This window comes from Schistocerca cancellata, chromosome 5 (assembly GCF_023864275.1).
Source record: "Schistocerca cancellata isolate TAMUIC-IGC-003103 chromosome 5, iqSchCanc2.1, whole genome shotgun sequence".
Lineage (NCBI taxonomy): Eukaryota > Metazoa > Arthropoda > Insecta > Orthoptera > Acrididae > Schistocerca > Schistocerca cancellata.
Genome location: NC_064630.1, coordinates 628045299 through 628065825, shown reverse-complemented (window position 1 = coordinate 628065825; position 20527 = coordinate 628045299). Strand labels below are relative to the sequence as shown.

The window sequence follows — 20527 nt, the reverse complement described above, 5'->3', positions numbered from 1 at the left end:
TGTGGTCTTACTAAAAAATAAATCTTTTTATGGTGTCATTTTTAACGTAGTTGACATACTTTCACTGACTTAGGTTATTGTCGTGAGCAGCTTTGCAGGAGAAGTAGCAAGTTGAAAATTTGTTTTGTCAGAGCATCTGATATTATCCAGTAGTTGCTCCAAAAATAGAAACTCCCTGGACCACTTTGTACAATCCATAGAATTTTTCGTGTTGGAAGGTCTCACTAGGAACCACAGACGAACCAAGTTTGGTATTTATAGCATTATATTGTTGCATCCAGTACATACTTACCTTTTTTAGTTTTTCGAGCTTGAAAAATGATAGGAGACAATAACGTCCTCTTTAGAATCGTTCAACTGAAACAAAAGCACAAACTTGATCCATGCTCAAAATATCCACGGGTGTACTGCCGGTCTACAGTGTCCTACGGGCACAATATTTCGGCGATCATACATGTCGCCATCATCAGGTGAACTGACGGACTGAGCTCCTGTGAACGTGCCGGCACGGAGATCCGTACGCTATGGCTATCTTCTTCCTTGTCTTACGGAGGGTCGCAACATGTACTGTATCGCGTAATATATCATCCCAGAGGCAGCACAAGTGTCACACTGACAAATGTCATATCGCAAAAACTTTAAGGCGATTTGTTGTGTTGTATATCACATCATGTATCTGTGAACCGCACGTAACAGTCATGTCCTACAAAAGGCACATTTGCTAATTACTGACCGTCTGACTCTCCTACCATAATAAATACTATGTCCTGAGCACGTAGTAAGAGAAGCTCTTTGGCTACGTTATAAGGTTTCTTGCTGTTTGCTGCACGATAAGTAACTCCGTAAAATGGAAGAAGAGCCTTTGTAACATCATTGCTTGGTTAGTGAAAGCTATTTTTGTCTATCACTTCTTTTAACTTGTAGTAAATGTATTATTGTGGTTTGTAGAGCAGACAATTGAGATTTTGACTCCAAGTGTCCCATTATTTTATTAGTGTGGTTTCAGTAGTAGCAAGGAGTCTGAAAGAAATGACACACTGTGGTCGTTCTTCATTTCCAATAGCAGTACGCGTAAAACTGAAATTCCTCTGCTCATGTCTTTAGAACGGTATAGTACACTTATAATATCAAGTTTTGTAGTCAAATTTAAATTTTTTTTTTACGCTGACAAAGAAACACGAACCATAGAAGACAAACAACAATTAAAAGTAGTGTAGATTAGACAAAACTAACATTCAACAGATTTTTACTGAATAAAAGAAAATTGAGTCACGTATTGCGATGCACTGCCATAATGTTATCTGCCACCCTGCTGTAGTAACAACTCTTACTTTCCGAATCATTAGATACCAATACTAGCGCACTCGCGGTTCCTTTAGTCTGAAAGCAAACAAACCAAATTATTATTCTTACGAAACTTCGGTGACGCCCCTGGGAGTTGCGACACCCAATTTAAAAACCAGTCCTTTAGAGCATCCAAGAACAGTAAGTTTAGTGCAAATCATAGATGAAATCAGGTGAAGAACTCAAAAACGTCGCGTCATTCTTCGTCATTGCAATGTCAGCCATCACACAACACGTGAAATAGTGAAACAATCGATTGTTTGGCGGAAGAAAAACATAGAACTAATCTATCATTACCAGTATTCATTCATTTCTTTTTATTGCCTTGTATCAAAATTATTGTGTGCAGTGCTTTCCATTACACAAGACAGTTAAGAATATTTTCAAAACTGTGTTTATGAAACATCAGAGTGGAGAAGAAAGCTTGCCAAATGGTGTGGAAAGCCGGCAAAAGTGTTTGAATTTTAAAGATGAGCGTTTTGAGAAACAAGAAAGTTATTTGTATCTTGTTTGCAAAAACGTAAAGGGCGTCCCTCGTATGTTGTTGACAGTCAACGACAGGCTGCCGGGAGAAGGGCGGAATGTTATAGTAAGCGCTTCTGCTGCAGATCCATCTCGGGCCGCATCGTGGGCAGCGTGTGGTGGTTCTTCACGCTGATCCTCATCTCGTCCTACACGGCCAACCTGGCGGCCTTCCTCACCGTCGAGCGCATGGTGGCGCCCATCAACAGCCCCGAGGACCTGGCCTCGCAGACCGAGGTGCAGTACGGCACTCTCTACCACGGCGCCACCTGGGACTTCTTCAGGGTGAGACCATCTAACCAGTGTTGCGTCAGCATCTTATACACTCCTGGAAATTGAAATAAGAACACCGTGAATTCATTGTCCCAGGAAGGGGGAACTTTATTGACACATTCCTGGGGTCAGATACATCACATGATCACACTGACAGAACCACAGGCACATAGACACAGGCAACAGAGCATGCACAATGTCGGCACTAGTACAGTGTATATCCACCTTTCGCAGCAATGCAGGCTGCTATTCTCCCATGGAGACGATCGTAGAGATGCTGGATGTAGTCCTGTGGAACGGCTTGCCATGCCATTTCCACCTGGCGCCTCAGTTGGACCAGCGTTCGTGCTGGACGTGCAGACCGCGTGAGACGACGCTTCATCCAGTCCCAAACATGCTCAATGGGGGACAGATCCGGAGATCTTGCTGGCCAGGGTAGTTGACTTACACCTTCTAGAGCACGTTGGGTGGCACGGGATACATGCGGACGTGCATTGTCCTGTTGGAACAGCAAGTTCCCTTGCCGGTCTAGGAATGGTAGAACGATGGGTTCGATGACGGTGTGGATGTACCGTGCACTATTCAGTGTCCCCTCGACGATCACCAGTGGTGTACGGCCAGTGTAGGAGATCGCTCCCCACACCATGATGCCGGGTGTTGGCCCTGTGTGCCTCGGTCGTATGCAGTCCTGATTGTGGCGCTCACCTGCACGGCGCCAAACACGCATACGACCATCATTGGCACCAAGGCAGAAGCGACTCTCATCGCTGAAGACGACACGTCTCCATTCGTCCCTCCATTCACGCCTGTCGCGACACCACTGGAGGCGGGCTGCACGATGTTGGGGCGTGAGCGGAAGACGGCCTAACGGTGTGCGGGACCGTAGCCCAGCTTCATGGAGACGGTTGCGAATGGTCCTCGCCGATACCCCAGGAGCAACAGTGTCCCTAATTTGCTGGGAAGTGGCGGTGCGGTCCCCTACGGCACTGCGTAGGATCCTATGGTCTTGGCGTGCATCCGTGCGTCGCTGCGGTCCGGTCCCAGGTCGACGGGCACGTGCACCTTCCGCCGACCACTGGCGACAACATCGATGTACTGTGGAGACCTCACGCCCCACGTGTTGAGCAATTCGGCGGTACGTCCACCCGGCCTCCCGCATGCCCACTATACGCCCTCGCTCAAAGTCCGTCAACTGCACATACGGTTCACGTCCACGCTGTCGCGGCATGCTACCAGTGTTAAAGACTGCGATGGAGCTCCGTATGCCACGACAAACTGGCTGACACTGACGGCGGCGGTGCACAAATGCTGCGCAGCTAGCGCCATTCGACGGCCAACACCGCGGTTCCTGGTGTGTCCGCTGTGCCGTGCGTGTGATCATTGCTTGTACAGCCCTCTCGCAGTGTCCGGAGCAAGTATGGTGGGTCTGACACACCGGTGTCAATGTGTTCTTTTTTCCATTTCCGGGAGTGTAGTTCGATCTGCAGTTTCTGGTACAGTCACACAACACGGAGTGTTCCTCGTAGGAGCGGACGAGTTGAAAGCTTCGGACTACAGAACTTCTTCTCCTACGCCGCCTCCTATTATTATTATTATTATTATTACTACAGACTATTTCGCAGCTATGGCAACCATAACTTAGGTTATATATTGTTACTATAAAGAAATTATCCATAATTCTCCGGAATAATGTTATAGAATCCCTTTATAAAACCGAGAGAGGTGGCACAGTGTTTAGCATACTGGACTCCCTTTCGGGGAGGACGACGGTTCAATCCCGCGTCCGGCCATCTTGATTTAGGTTTTCCGTGATTTCCCTGAATCACTTCAGGCAAATTCCGGGATGGTTCCTTTGAAAGGGCACGCCCAACTTCCCTCCCAATCCTGCCCTAATCTGATGGGACCACTGCCCTCTCTGTTTGGTCCCTTCCCCCAAATCAATCAGTCAACCCTTTATAATGTTTAATGTTTCTGAGCCGCATTAGCTGTACAAGGGTTCGTTTATTACGCAACGCAACCAGTTTCACACCACTGTAGGCGCATCTTCAGGTGATAATTTGTATTGAACACAAAAAGTGTTTTTATAAAAAGCTGTTAATAGCGAGAAAAAGGAACAGGTTTTTACTCTCAACTTTTTGCTTCATAAAGGTAGAGGGACTTTTCGATGTCCCAACCTTCAAGTTGTAAACCGATTAGTTGTGTAACTTCTTAACAGGCTGATCAACGAATAGGTAAATCTGGAATTTATACACCGTATGGCGACCTGCGAAAGCGTCCAAACTCATGTTTCAATGAAATAGCTGTGGAACGAGAGACCACTGCAAATTAAAACAATTAGCGTGCAGGTAGACCACAATAAATTGGTTAACTTCATTTTTTCGAGATGGTAATTAATACTTATGAACACCCCTCATAAGTATTTTATAGATACATGAAGTGTGAGCACATTAATTTTGTGTGAATCCGCTCTGTAGATAGAAATTCTCACTATCCTGAGGAAGTGTAAGGGAAATGTAGGGTTGAGATTCATGTACGCCATTATGCGGACATATATTGAGTCGGCATACTTCCCTAAGGGAAGCCGTGAATACTGACAGTGAGTCATACGCTATAGTCTATGAACTCGATGGTAGCTCGTTCTCATTGTTGCGTTGTATACTTTTTCTTAAGTTGTACTATGACAAGTTGAATCAACAGCCTCCTCTCTAGAAAATGAGAAAATTAATTTTGTTGAAACTGAGCTACGAACCCCAGTCAAAATGGAAATTCAGACAGTTGCTCTGTTCAATAAATGACTTAGTTTATAATTTGTAAGTCTAGCATTGTACAGGAAGAAGTCCGTTACTGTGTTTATTTGAAATACAATGATTTTTTTCCTTCCTTTGCAGCTGCTGATAATTTTGGTGAATATTTTGTATCTTACAAGACCAGTGGGTTGTGGGGGTGAGACATATATCCTGCCTTTATACTGCGTTGCTTCAATCTTGTAGGACTGTTTTGTCCCGCTATCATTTTGTAAGGAAATTCCATTAGTATCAGTTCATCTGCAGCACTGAAAATTTCTGTTACAATAGTACCGGTTTCCGGCTCCTTTCTTTACAAGCATGACGTCTAGCAATACTGTGAACTGCCATTATTTTCATAACTACAATATATGTTCCCGATGCATCTTTTGAAAGGTAGGACCGTTTCAAGTAATATTAGAAACTTGAATACACGGTATTGATGTTCGGAACGATATTCATTTAACAGTTCATTATGAACCGGCTTTCTGCTCTTTAGGCCACCATCACATAAGTTAATAGTAAACAGGCAGGACACACAACATCATATATGGTTCATACCTGTACAAAAATTGTTTTACAAAGCTATGTGTTATTTTACGACTGTGTATCGCAACAGAAACACATGTATTAAGTAATTCACGAAGTATCTCGGAAAACAAATATTATATTACTTTATACGCAAAGAGGAAGAGTTTAGGAATGTATAAACAAAAATCGTAGGGGAAGGCAGTAATACTACTGTGTTTTACGGACAAACTGGTCAATGTGATGAACAAGCCGGGAAATCGGGTGGGTCAAAGGGGCGACAGGAGTACATAGATAGGGGGCGTGGAACAGATAACATATTATCTAATGGTGACAAAAATATTAACTATTCGCTGCTATTTTAGTAGGAATAATAATGAAAATGTGTTTGGTCATTAACGACCAGCCCCTGATTATTTGATTGGTATTCGTTAATAGCAAGTATTTCGAGTAATGTCAGTTTTCTACCTTTACTCTCTCTATGGAGACTATCGTACTTAATTTCATGAGTGTGACATTCATTCTGAACATGTTCAGCAAAGTTAGAATCTTCCTTTTCAGTCTCCCACTCCTTTCATGCTCAGTCATTGTACTAGTAATTGTCCTGCCTGATTTACCTACACATAACTTTCCAAACAGATTGCAGGAAATCCTACAAATTCCCTCTCGTTCTAAATATGTAATTTTGTTTTTGCTGCTGAACAGAATGTTAGTAACAGCAGTATACCCAGTATAAAAAGTTAGAGTATATTTTCTGAATTGTAGTCTGCTTTTATTTACCTGTAAAGTACTATCTATGCATAGCGAGGGGACCTGTTTGTGTCAGTGTGTTTTAGTGCTATCTGAGGAGGATAAAGAAGTACTGATATCCTCAGTCAGTTCTTTCTACCATGTATGTTCTCAATCAGAGTAGGACCATAGCCAATGCTGTATGCTATATCTTAAACTATTTTCAGTTCACTTTAAAAATCTGGTTTGGTTTCTGGTGTAGATAATAGTGTGAAAGGCTGCACGTTTGTGTTTTATGGGATGCTGGTAACAAGCTGGTATTACTATGTCTGTAGAATTTACTGTTTCATATATATTGAATAAATGCTTTTGCTTACCACTGTCATTAGTAAGGTCTAAAATGTTTGTACTGTCTCCTTCCAACGCCACTGTTAACTTAATTTTTCTCTGTTCTGAATTTTAATGATGAGAAAGGTTATTTAACTGTCTCCTGGTACCTCTCTACAAGCACAGTACACCAGCCACATACCTAATTGTATTTCAGTACCTTGGGGCTGTTTCTCTTTTTGTCTCCACTAGATTCTATCTGGTGTTATATATCCGTATAAATTCTCCCCATAGAAATATTAGAAAATACACTGCTTACAGGAAGTGGTGCTAGTTTAGCATCAGATGGAATGGATAGACAAAATGTTGGTTGAAATTTAGTTTTAAAAAATTTGTCAATCTCTTATTGATGGCAAGATGCTGAAACTAAAGATACTCAGATTTTACTAGATTACCTTCTTTGTGAAGCTCAGGGAACCCATACAATCTGGGTGCCTTGTATTCACGTTTGTGAGGTATTTTGAATCACTATAAGTAAATATGGATTGGCATGTTTTAGTAAGGTTCTTCGCTTCCATAACAGATTTGCTTGGGATCATTAAGTCACTGAGGGAATTCCACACGTACATTCTACTGTTTCCTTTCTCACGTCTTCCCCATCCCACTTTCCTTGGCTGTGCATCTCATGCACCAGCCTGGGCCATACTTAGTAGTCTGTGCCATACAACATTTCAGCTTAAAGATTCCTATACTTTTCTCCTTTGCATAGAAAGTAATAAAAGAATCACTTTTCCAGAAATACTTTGTGAATTTCATATTACTCATGTATTGTATCGATATATAGTTGTGAAATGTCTCACAGTTTTGAGATACAATCTATGTATTAGTTTTTAGCTGTCTCCGACGTATAAAATATCTGTTAAGTATTAAGTTTATCTGACTATGGCTTAGAAAGCAGAAAGCCAGTTCAAAAGAATGAACTGTTAAATAAATATTATTGGCAACATGAATCTTGTTTATTCACGTTTTTAATTTCTCTGGATGCTCCAAGTACTCAAGACATATTCCATAGATCGTTGACGAAATCTTCTAATGCTTGTAATATTTGCTCCCTGTTTTTATGTATATGTATCACAGTAGTTTTTCTTATTACAGAAGTTTATTTACCCATATCGCATAAAAATACGCAATGACTACCATTTTCAGCGAATTTAAATCGCCATTTTCAGATCATCTGCACAGCATAAATGTTTTTACATTGTCAATCCGTCTTGTCGACTGTTCACACTAACTGAACACAACTTACAGAAGCAACATTCCATAATACCATCTGTCATCGTACAATAAGAGAATAGCTGTGCTAACAGTGCACAGTAGTCACAAATAAAATACATAGGACATGTATAAAATACTCTCATGATTTTATATACGTCTTACATACTTTGTTTGTGACTATTGTGCACTGTTTGCACAGATAGTCTCTTCTTGTATGATGAGAGACTGTACTGCGGAATGGCTCTGAGCACTATGGCAATTAACTGCTAAGGTCATCAGACCCCTACTTAAACGTAACTAACCTAAGGACATCACACACATCCATGCCCGAGGCAGGATTCGAACCTGCGACTGTAGCGGTCGCGCTGTTCCAGGCTGTAGCGCCTAGAACCGCTCGTCCACTTCGGCCGGCCTATTGTGGAATGTCAACTCTTGTATTCATGTTTGTATTCATGTTTGTGAGATATTTTGAATCACTATAAGTAAATATGGATTGGCATGTTTTAGTAAGGTTCTTCACTTCCATAACACATTTGCTTGGGATCATTAAGTCACTGAGGGAATTGGAGAGGGTTTTCAGTTAATTTACAACCAGATGTTTTGTTGACAGATCGTCTGACAAACAGTATATGTGTAAATACAGATATGTTCAGCGCTAGTTGTAGGGAGCAAAGAATTTTGACAACATTGTAGCCAAGCGGGATTAGCCCAGTGGTCGGGGCGCTGCAGTCATGGACTGTGTGGCTGGTCTCGGCGGAGGTTCGAGTGCTCCCTTGGGCATGGGTGTGTGTGTTTGTCCTTAGGATAATTTAGGTTAAGTAGTGTGTAAGCTTAGGGACTGATGACCTTAGCAGTTAAGTCCCATAAGATTTAACACACATTTGAACATTTTTTTTGGTTACATTGTAGAAAAAAACTGTTTACTCAAGATGTGTTTCAGTGTTACTGAGTAAGACAGAATATACTGAAAAATGTTCACATTTCTCAAATCTGTAGAAATCCCACATTGAAAATGTCGTGGAAGGGAAGATATTTATTAAAACCTGCCAATATGCCTCATAAACTGAATAAAAGAGCACCCCAATTTTATTTGGTTACCTAAGCTTCAGAAAGAAGGTGTTCGAGTTAGTTATGTAGTGTCTTTAGTTTCAGCACCTTGTCATAAATAAGCCAAAGACATTAACTAATTAAAACAAAAACTTGTTGAAGATGCTATGAAAAATGCACACAATTTTTACGTAAAACCAGAACTAATCCAGAGGAGGCAGGCAATATAAGATTGCAACTAAAACATGCTTTAAGTAAAACTATTTCCAAGTTCAACAGACTCTGTGGAGTCAGACAGGTTAGCAATGGGGATGTCACTGACCACTTATTAGCTGAAATGCTTATGGGTAATTCTGACAACAATTTTGAGAGAAAGAGACACAAAGTAGTAAAATACAACAGAGGACTAGGTATGTAGATGATGAACTGTGCTTGTGGACAGGTACCATGAGTCAATTATACAAACTTATTCAACATTAAAATTTACATCAAAGAGAAATTAAGGTGAGGCTGGAGATTGAAGAAGATCTTATCAGTATTTTAGACGCTACCATTGACACCAGTAAGCAACAGCGCATATTTAAGATATACAGGAAAGTGACTTCTACAGACATAGTAATACCAGCTTGTTCCAGCATCCCATAATACACAAACATGCAGCCTTCAACTGCATGATGCACTGCCTACTGTCTACACAACAAACCAAACCAGATTTTCAAAATGAACTGAAAATAGTTAAAACATTGCGTAAAACAATGGTTACAATCCAACTCTAATTTACAACATACTTAGCAGAAAGAAGAGACTGGGGGTAACAGCACTTCTGTAGCCTCCTCAGACAGTACTAAACCACAACGATCCCCACTGGATCCTCACACTATACGTAAGCAGGAATTCACAGATACATGCCAGCAGACTAAAATCCAGAAAATACACTCCAGATTTTTATACAAGGAATTCTGTTGTTGGCCACATTCTGTTGAACAGTAAAGAAAAAATCCCGTATTTAGAAAAGAGTGGAAATTACAGGATTTCCTATAATCTCTGTGGAAAATTATATGTAGGTCAGTCGGACAGGGCCATATTTGCTACTGTTGGGGAACACGAAAGGCGCAGGAAACTGAAAATAAAGATTCCACCTTTGCTGAACATGCTCTGAATGAATGTCACTCTTACGAAATTAAATGTGATGTTCAGTGTAGAGAGAAAACACATTATTCGAAATTCTAGCTAATAATAAATAACAATGAAAGACTCACCAGATGGTCATAAATGAACAAACACAGTTTCATTGTTCACCTTTCCTAAAATAGCAGAAGTCAATTAAAATTTTTGAGACCATTAGATAATATGCCTTGTAACACTTCCACATGTACATTCTACTGATTCCTTTCTCACGTCTTCCCCATCCCACTTTCCTTGGCTATGTATCTCATGCACCAGCCTGGGCCATACTTAGTAGTATGTGCCATACAACATTTCAGCTTAAAGATTCCTATACTTTTCTCCTTTGCGTAGAAAGTAATAAAAGAATCACTTTTCCAGAAATACTTTGTGAATTTCATATTGCTCATGTATTGTATCGATATATAGTTGTGAAATGTCTCACAGTTTTGAGATACAATCTATGTATTAGATTTTAGCTGTCTCAGACGTATAAAATATCTGTTAAGTATTAAGTTTATCTGACGATGGCTTAGAAAGCAGAAAGCCAGTTCAAAAGAATGAACTGTTAAATAAATATTATTGGCAACATGAATCTTGTTTATTCACGTTTTTAATTTCTCTGTGATCCTCCAAGTACTGAAGACATATTCCATAGATCTTTGACGAAATCTTCTAATGCTTGTAATATTTGCTCCCTGTTTTTATGTATATGTATCACAGTAGTTTTTCTTATTACAGAAGTTTATTTACCCATATCGCATAAAAATACGCAATGACTACCACTTTCAGCGAAATTAAATCGCGATTTTCAGATCATCTGCACAGAATAAATGTTTTTACATTGTCAATCCGTCTTGTCGACTGTTCACACTAACTGAACACAACTTACAGAAGCAACATTCCATAATACCATCTGTCATCGTACAATAAGAGAATAGCTGTGCTAACAGTGCACAATAGTCACAAATAAAATACATAAGACATGTATAAAATACTCCCATGATTTTATATACGTCTTACATACTTTGTTTGTGACTATTGTACACTGTTTGCACAGATAGTCTCTTCTTGTATGATGAGAGACTGTACTGTGGAATGGCTCTGAGCACTATGGCAATTAACTGCTAAGGTCATCAGACCCCTACTTAAACGTAACTAACCTAAGGACATCACACACATTCATGCCCGAGGCAGGATTCGAACCTGCGACAGTAGTGGTCGCGCTGTTCCAGGCTGTATCGCCTAGAACCGCTCGTCCACTTCGGCCGGACTATTATGGAATGTCAACTCTTCTAGTTGGTGTGAAGAGTCAACGAAATGGATTGAAACTGTAAAAACAATTTTATATGGAAATGATCTGAAGATGGCCGAATGATTTTACTGAAACTAATAATCATTGAGCATTTTCACGTGATCTGGGCATTGGGCGAATAAACTTCTGTAATAAGAAATACACCCGTGCTTAGATTCCAAGATCACCACTAATACAGCTGACAATGTCAGGTGTATATATATACATTAATATTGTATATACAGGGTGGAGAAAAACTGTGTCATGAAATTCTAACCCTGGATAGCTGATGCCAGAAGGAACCAAAATTACTACTGTGGCGCCAAGTTTTTGTAGTTTAAAAATGGTGCATTGTCGGCCTACACAACATTAGTTATTTTAGTCCCTGCTGTCATCAGCTATCCAGAGTTGAAATTTTGTGACAAAATTTTTCTGCTTATTCATTATTACCATTTTTTCTTTAGCTTTTCATTCATATAGTTGTGAGTATATATTTATTTTTGTATATGTAGTAATTTTCTTGTAAGGTTAGGAGTTGTCTTTCATTATTGGTTCTGCCTACATTCACATCTTCCTCTGTTGTAGTAGGTTTGTGATTATTTTCACTTGAATGTCCCACAGAAGTTGAGGTGCTTGTCGCATATGTTATGCTCTGTTTTTTTTCTTTGTGCTGGGTGTCTATATTCTGCTGTCTGTCCTGCATTTGTTCCATTACATGTATTGCATTGCACTTGCTATATTATAGCTTTCTGGTAGATATCAATATATTTTATTTCTTTTGGGATGTACGTTTGGAATGAACTGTCTCTGGAATTTGGTTATTGTTTGATGTGTGAATTTGTGCTTGTATGCCATTGTTCACCGCCTTGAATCTTCTTTTTGTTTTATGTATTGTTTGTGGTTACTCCTAAGAAGTTTATTTGGATGTTATATTCCTTTTCCATTTCGAATTTTATCTTCCTGTGTATTATGTATATATCTGGATGTAACTGGTAAATTTTTACTGCTGGTTAGGTATTTGAACAAAAAATATCATCCCTGTATCTAATCCCAAAAAGTACATTGTAATTGTTTGTGATAATGATTTAAAAGTCATGTTTTCCATATGTTTTATGAAAATGATAGCTAGGGCACTTGGCACTGTTGTTTTCACTGGTAGCTTATCTTGTTGTAAATATTATACATTATTAATCTCAAAGTAGTTCTGTTCAGTTATCAATTCCAGCAATTAGTATATTCCTTTGATGTGTTCATCTGGTAGTTGGCTGTTATCCTTCCAGTTTTGTTGATTGATGTTTATTTTATCTACTCCTGGGATGTCAGAGTACATAATTTCTATGTCAGAAGATAGAAGGGTAGCTGTAACTGGGATTTTTGTCAGTTATATTAACTGTGATGTGTTTCTTATAGTTCTTCTGTTTTATAGGTTTCAGGTAGTAATTGCAACATGTGTCTTGCAAGTTTGTGTTAGCTTTCTTTGGTGTTTATGCTGGGTCTTAATGGGGTATTGGGTTTATGAATCTTTTGGCTGGGATTAGAGGGTGGGTGCAGTGGGATTACCTGTCATCTAGTATGAAGTCTACATTTTTTGAGATCTCGGAATCTGTTTGTTGGATCTGATTTCAGTTTTTAAATATTATTTCATTCAGTGAACTCTTGAGTTTTGTTAAAATATTGTTGTTTGTCTGTAAGGACAATTGCATTTTCTCTGCCTGCTTTTGAAATAATGATGTTTTTATTTTAGCATTTCTTTTTAGTTTATTGAGTGTTATAGATTCTGTGTTTTGTTTTTTTCATGTCTTTTATAATTCCTGTCTGTCCTAATTTTTTGTATTTCTTTTCTGACCAGTGCTCACATTGCTGTTTTCAGTTTTCTCCTCCTGTTTTAGAAAAGCACTGGCTGTATTATAAGGTTTTTTTTATGTATACTTCATCTACTTTTGTGTTTACATTATATTTTAGTCCTTTTTCTAGTTGCTGTTTTCTTTCACAGCTTAGTTGGGTTGCTGTGAGATACCTCAGTCTTAGGTAAAATTGTTGTGTGTGCTTCAGTTGTGTATGGCTTATGTTTGTATATGTATTTGTTCTCTCAGGAGCTGTATTACCGGTTTTTTTTTTTTTTTTTTGTTTTCCTTCATTCCTTCAGTTCCTTTAATGACAGTGTCTGTATATTTTTCAATTTTGTTGATCAGTTAAGAGAACACAATAGTATTATTAATATTACAGTTTTCAGTCCTTTTGTCCTTCACATACTTGCAAAAATTTTTGTTGTTCGTCCAAGGAATTTTGCCACATAATTACCCTTTGTCTACACCTGTGTAGCCTTCATGTTCTAAGGATATGTAATTATTGCTAATTTAATATGTTGTCTGTCACTATTCTTAAATTAATTGTTTAATGTCTATTTCTGCATTATGAATCTGTTTCTTTAACTTTGTGTATAGTATTTTGTACCTGCTGTATCTTTGGTCTCAGCATACATTTAACCATTGGCCCTAATTAGGGGTTCTTTCAGCCTATAAAAGAACCTATCCACATGCCAGACGAGCCCCCTGAGCCTCTACCTTTGGGCATTGCACTCCTGATCCATGACGATTAACAAGCAGTTCTCCACCTCTTGACTGTTCTATCTTCTGTAATTCGAACATTTCGTCCCACTTTACATTATAAAATACATCTAAAAATTCTATGTGTATTTATTTCTTCATAACTAATTTTAAAGTTAATATTCACTTCTGGTCGTGTGTTATTTCTTGACTCAAGTAGGCTCTCAGAAGTGATAGAACCAGTTCCAGTTTTTGTTACATTTTGTTGAGGACGAGGGCAGTTATCAGTTTTCCATACCATTGCCACTGTCATGGAGACACTGTCAAGATATTTTTCTCTTTCCTGTCGTGGCTCCCTAATGATCTGCTTTTTAAAGCTTTTGCACTACTGTTGGTCTTCCTCTTTCTTGAAATATTTGGAGTTCTTCTGTGTTACATCACAAAGAGTCTGTCAGTAGTAACACAGAGTTTTCTTTTTTACTTTTCATTGCTTACTATTTCATTCTGTTTTTAGGATACCAGTTTTTAATTTTTGAATGTCATGACAGGTTCCTACATTTGTTTTCCTTCCTGTTGACTGCTGTTAGAGTTCCAGAAAATTTTTGTTATTCAGTTTCTCTAATACCCTTTATACATCCCTCCCTTCGTGATTTTCTTGTTTTTCTCAATCCTTATCATTAATACTATTATACGATGACTTTCACCTTCGCATCCTGAGTACAATGTTCTATGTTTAACCTAGTTCTTAAATCATGGTCTATCATTTATGAACTCAGTCTGCTATGTAGTGCAACCCCCAAGTCTTTGTGTATATCTTTCCTGGGTGTCATGGGAATAAAAGATGTTTGTGGTTCAAAGTTAATATCTTGGGAAAATTTGTAAAGCATATAATATTTCTTATTGTCTGACCTTATTCCAAATTTCCAGCCACCATTCTTTCCTCTGCGTTTTCAACTACAGCTCGAAATTTACCCAGCAAGATAATATTTCCTTCTCTCATGACTCTACCAACTATATCTTCTCATCTCTCGCATCTATTTCGTCCTTCCCATGTGCAGGTGTCGGCACATATAAATCTGGGTTGAAATTGTGTTATTTGGTTTTGTCTCCACCCTAACAAGAATTATTGTCTCGTTATACTGGATGTATCATTTTATTCTCATACCAATTGATGGTTAAGAATAATATGGACACCTGTCATCTGAGGACTTTCTTGTACAGGTCCAAGGCATATTACAAATAATCATCTATCCAGGAGTCACAAGAGTCTAGGCTTCTCTGTTGTGAAATTTTTAGTACAGCAATATTCATTCGTTTAATTTCCGATGTGAAATGTTTGCACGAAACAGAAGAAAAGTGAAATTCGTTGTTGCCATTTTCACTGTTTCAAATTGTGGTTCTTTCTCCATTTAATTTTATCAGCTTGGGCATTCTAATGGGATATTTTATCTGGCCTCTGGAAAATTTAACGGATTAGCCATCCTGTCTTACATCCTGTTCTGCTGATATTTGGGATAAACATTCGGTCCTTTAATGGAGTAGTTCACTTTGCCGTGGTTTAACCGCCATTAGGGCAGTTTCACGCTGTAAGGACGAAAGGTGCGATACCTTGCCACATCTTTTACTAGCTCATCCAACTTGGCTCTTGATAGAATGGAATTTCAATACCTCCAGAGATAGCCAGACCCTTTATTTGTGAGCCACTCACTGAGTGAAAAGTTTCTCGCTCTTTGTCCATAGGAATTAAATGTCAGGGCTTTCCTTTCACTAAGGCTAGAACCATAAAGTACTTTCTAGGCTCTCCTGTACATTTTGGTATAATACCTTAATGAATTAAAGAAATACAGCCAATTTGCGCTTCTACTTCAATTCTCCCTTTGCCAATTTCTACCCATTTCCTTCTAGATATGTGTATTTAGGATAATCATATTCTCATTATGTAGTTATACTAACGCACAGGATGAATCAGATTGGACTTTACAACTTTGGAGTGATATACACATTTATTGACATAACTTACAACTCGGTGGCTGTGTCCTTTTGTAGCAAACAATCTAAAGTTTCTTTCACGTACTGCATCAGTACGTCATTCCACCACCAAGACCGCTAGTGTAGTGTACAGTTAAAATAGCTACTTTCACTGGTGCGGAGCGTTCACGCTGTCTGTTTTGGCGTCACGAAACGAACCCTGCTACAACTCTTCGGCGTAAAATTGCTCTGAATACGCGAAAGAAACCCCATGCAGGCTTTCAATTTACTCTTGGCACAAGCACTTTGTTGAGACGGGTTGTCCACCGCGACATGGTAAATCAGCAGGCCACCCTCATGTTGATCATTATGTTGAGCAGATTAATCTACAAAAATCAAAGCTACGCGAGTCTCGCGACTTTGGCATTCCACGAAAGACTTTTGGGTGAGTATTGTGTAGACGTTTAATCTAGAAACCGTACAGATTCACAGTGGCACAGAACATTAGTGATGCAGATAAGGTTACTTGTGGGAAATTCTTTGCGAGAATGTTGCATCAGGCAGAGGACGAGGAGACATTCCTGAACATAATAATCTTAAGCGGCCGCGTGGGGTGGTGCCATGTCACGGATTGCGCGGCCCCTCCCGCCGGAGATTCGAGTCCTCCCTCGGGCATGGGTGTGTGTAATGTTCTTAGCTTAAGTTAGTTTAAACAGTGTGTAACTCGAGGGACCCATGTCTTCAGCAGTTTGGTCCCTTAGGAATTCACACACATGTGAACATTTGAATTTTCAGCGATCAGTCAACATTTCATATCAATGGCATAGTGAACATGCGCAACCGCATAATACGAGACAGCGAAAATACACATGCAACCCTGGAACACGTTCGTGACAACCCGAACGTTGTGTTTTATACCCTCTGCAAATTGAATGTATACGGCCCTTTCTTCTTCATGGAATACATTTTACAGATCGATGAAGATGACCGAGATGGGATGGTTTACTACCAGCAAGACAGAACACCACATCGCTTTCTCACGGAAGTTAGAGGTCGATAATCGCTTCCCAGGTCGGTGGATTGGCCGTGAAGGGCACCTCGCTCCCCAGACTTGACACCACGGGATTTCTTTCTCTGGGGTTTCATTAAAGACCATGAGTATGTTCCTTCCACCATCAAACGTTTTCGCCAAGTTAAAAAACCAAATTTACGCTGCCCCTGGACAGTTACGCCCGATTTTCTGCAACGAGTGAAGGAAGAAATTGATTACCTAATGGTTCAAATGCCTTTGAGCACTACGGGACTTAAATTCTGAGGTCATCAGTCCCCTAGAACTTAGAAATACTTAAATCTAACTAACCTAAGGACATCTTACACATCCATGCCCGAGGCAGGATTCGAACCTGCGACCGTAGCGGTCGCGCGGCTCCGGACTGTAGCGCCTAGAACCGCTTGGCCACTGCGGCCGGCAAGTTGATTACCAGTTGGATGTTTGCCGCGTCACAAATAGTAGTCACACCAAACCAAAATGACACTTGACACATTTATGTAGAACTTGAGGTTGTTTGCTACTAAATGACACCTCTACCGATTCTGTAGCGTATCTAAATAAATTTCTATATAATTCCAAAGCTGTAAAGTCCTTTTTGCCTCACCCTCTAATATGCCTGTCAATTTCGGTTTCACTTCTAATGTTTCCCACTGATGTCAAAAATTCAGTTGTTGTCCTACTTCAGTATTAACATCCTCCGTTTCCACTTAGTACTGCATGCTATTAAATTTTGCAACTCTTCGAAGAGGTCATGAATGATATTCAGTTGATGAATTTCGTTGGTTGTCAGACCAAATCTTTCAATCATCATGCAGATTCACTCTCTATGTTTCATATTTGTTTTATTTTTCACCTTTAAAGTATGCGCTACAGCTGAATTTTCTCCCTATTTCGCTTCTTCGTAAGAAAAGTGATATTATGATTTAATTTTATTTGGCTTTCTTTTACCACACTTCTGATAAACTTAGTAGATATATGATGTTATGTAGCTGCACTTCCAACTAGACTAACCTATCTTCTAATGATGAAAATTTACCGTCTTTAAAGAGCAAGTACTAGCAGTATTTGTGTTTATATGTTCCGTGTTATTATCTCTTTAGCGAAAATATTGTATAGCAGGATGTGGGTGCACAATTAGCTTGGCGTGCCCTATGGCTTGAAGTCATTGTCTGAGTTTATTCAGTTAACTTCCCATCGTTTTCTCCCTCTGCCTGAATACCGATGTCCCAGAAAATAGTTAATTCATTTTGTTGTAAGGGTTACAGGCTGTAATTCCTCATAATGGATTTCAAGGAACGATAAAACACTGAGAGATGACTGACTGAAAATTGGGTAACTGACATTAGAAAACAGGTGGGTATATATCTATAAACAAAAGGTTTACATCACCTCTATATGTAATGCAGGTGTGCGACTGTTCCTATACCGATCGGATGGTGACCCCTGACGTTGTTTGTAGACTGATAAGCCAGAAAATTAAGACCCGTGCCCACCGCGACCTTGGACGCCGCCTGGTGTTGTTAAGGACACGTGACGCGGTAACAAAGGTATGTAAGAGGAACAGACATGGGGCATCATCCTAGCGAAGATATGGGCTGCAAAGGGGGGGAGGGGGGGAATCCATTGAGATAAGCAACTTTGACGAAGGGCAAAATATTGTTACGCGAAGCCTGTGAATGAGGATCTCGAAAACGGCGAAAATTGCCAAATGTTCACGTGCTACTGTAGTGAGCATCTTCGGAAAGAGACAGATGGACAGTGACACTATCACTAGGCGATGGTTGAATGTCCACAACTATTCTCAGAATGTAGGGTTCGCTGGCTTGTCTGCTCTGTAAATTAAGGTGAATCTCCTCGCCGAGGCACCAGCATGAGTTCACTATAATGCTCCTCAGACCATTGTACCTCGGTTCTGGCTCCGAGACATTAGCAGCTATACTGCTGAAACGTGACATCGGCGTCGGCGAAGACATCAAGCATGAAGGGATGCTGGTGGTTCGCAGCTGTTAGCGTGTCTTCGATTACTACCACAGGTCCCATGCAAGTACAGGATAATGTCTCCCACAGCATAATACTGCTCCTACCAGCCTTGGTCCTTGGCACACAGCGTGTTTCTAGCTACCGTTCACCTCGATGACCACGTTTGTGGAGACGATCAGCGACTAGAGTAGCAAAAATGTGATTCATCCGAAGACACGACTCGTTCCCACTGATCGACAGTCCAATCCCGATGGTCCCGTACACACTGATACAGTAATTGACGATGTCTTTTGGTCAACATGTGTACACGTAGGGGTGGTCTGCTACGGTGCTCCATGTTCAACAATGTACAGGGTGTTTCAAAAATGACCGGTATATTTGAAACGGGAATAAAAACTAAACGAGCAGCGATAGAAATACATCGTTTGTTGCAATATGCTTGGGACAACAGTACATTTTCAGGCAGACAAACTTTCGAAATTACAGTAGTTACAATTTTCAACAACAGATGGCGCTGCGGTCTGGGAAACTCTATAGTACGATATTTTCCACATATCCACCATGCGTAGCAATAATATGGCGTAGTCTCTGAATGAAATTACCCGAAACCTTTGACAACGTGTCTGGCGGAATGGCTTCACATGCAGATGAGATGTACTGCTTCAGCTGTTCAATTGTTTCTGGATTCTGGCGGTACACCTGGTCTTTCAAGTGTCCCCACAGAAAGAAGTCACAGGGGTTCATGTCTGGCGAATAGGGAGGCCAATCCACGCCGCCTCTTGTATGTTTCGGATAGCCAAAAGCAATCACACGATCATCGAAATATTCATTCAGGAAATTAAAGACGTCGGCCGTGCGATGTGGCCGGGCACCATCTTGCATAAACCACGAGGTGTTCGCAGTGTCGTCTAAGGCAGTTTGTACCGCCACAAATTCACGAAGAATGTCCAGATAGCGTGATGCAGTTATCGTTTCGGATCTGAAAAATGGGCCAATGATTCCTTTGGAAGAAATTGCGGCCCAGACCAGTACTTTTTGAGGATGCAGGGACGAAGGGACTGCAACATGGGGCTTTTTGGTTCCCCATATGCGCCATTTCTGTTTATTGACGAAGCCGTCCAGGTAAAAATAAGCTTCGTCAGCCCGCATCTCGTGGTCGTGCGGTAGCGTTCTCGCTTCCCACGCCCGGGTTCCCGGGTTCGATTCCCGGCGGGGTCAGGGATTTTCTCTGCCTCGTGATGGCTGGGTGTTGTGTGCTGTCCTTAGGTTAGTTAGGTTTAAGTAGTTCTAAGTTCTAGGGGACTGATGACCATAGATGTTAAGTCCCATAGTGCTCAGAGCCATTTGAGCCATTTTTAAGCTTCGTCAGCAAACCAAATGCTGCCCACATGCATATCGCCGTCATCAATCCTGTGCACTATATCGTTAGCGAATGTCTCTCGTGCAGCAATGGTAGCGGCGCTGAGGGGTTGCCATGTTTGAATTTTGTATGGATAGAGGTGTAAACTCTGGCGCATGAGACGATACGTGGACGTTGGCGTCATTTGGACCGCAGCTGCAACACGGCGAACGGAAACCCGAGGCCGATGTCGGATCACCTGCTGCACTAGCTGCGCGTTGCCCTCTGCGGTTGCCGTACGCGGTCGCCCTACCTTTCCAGCACGTTCATCCGTCACGTTCCCAGTCCGTTGAAATT

General features: G+C 40.5%; 1 protein-coding gene across 1 annotated transcript in view; it reads left to right on the top strand.

The window, feature by feature from the left end:
* Positions 1–20527, top strand: part of LOC126187999 (glutamate receptor 1-like) — a 1505209-nt gene that overhangs the window by 1381938 nt on the left and 102744 nt on the right. Inside the window, exon 14 of the mRNA XM_049929408.1 lies at positions 1953–2151. Within this exon, the coding sequence (XP_049785365.1) occupies positions 1953–2151 (199 nt within the window). The remainder of the gene's footprint in view (positions 1–1952; positions 2152–20527) is intronic.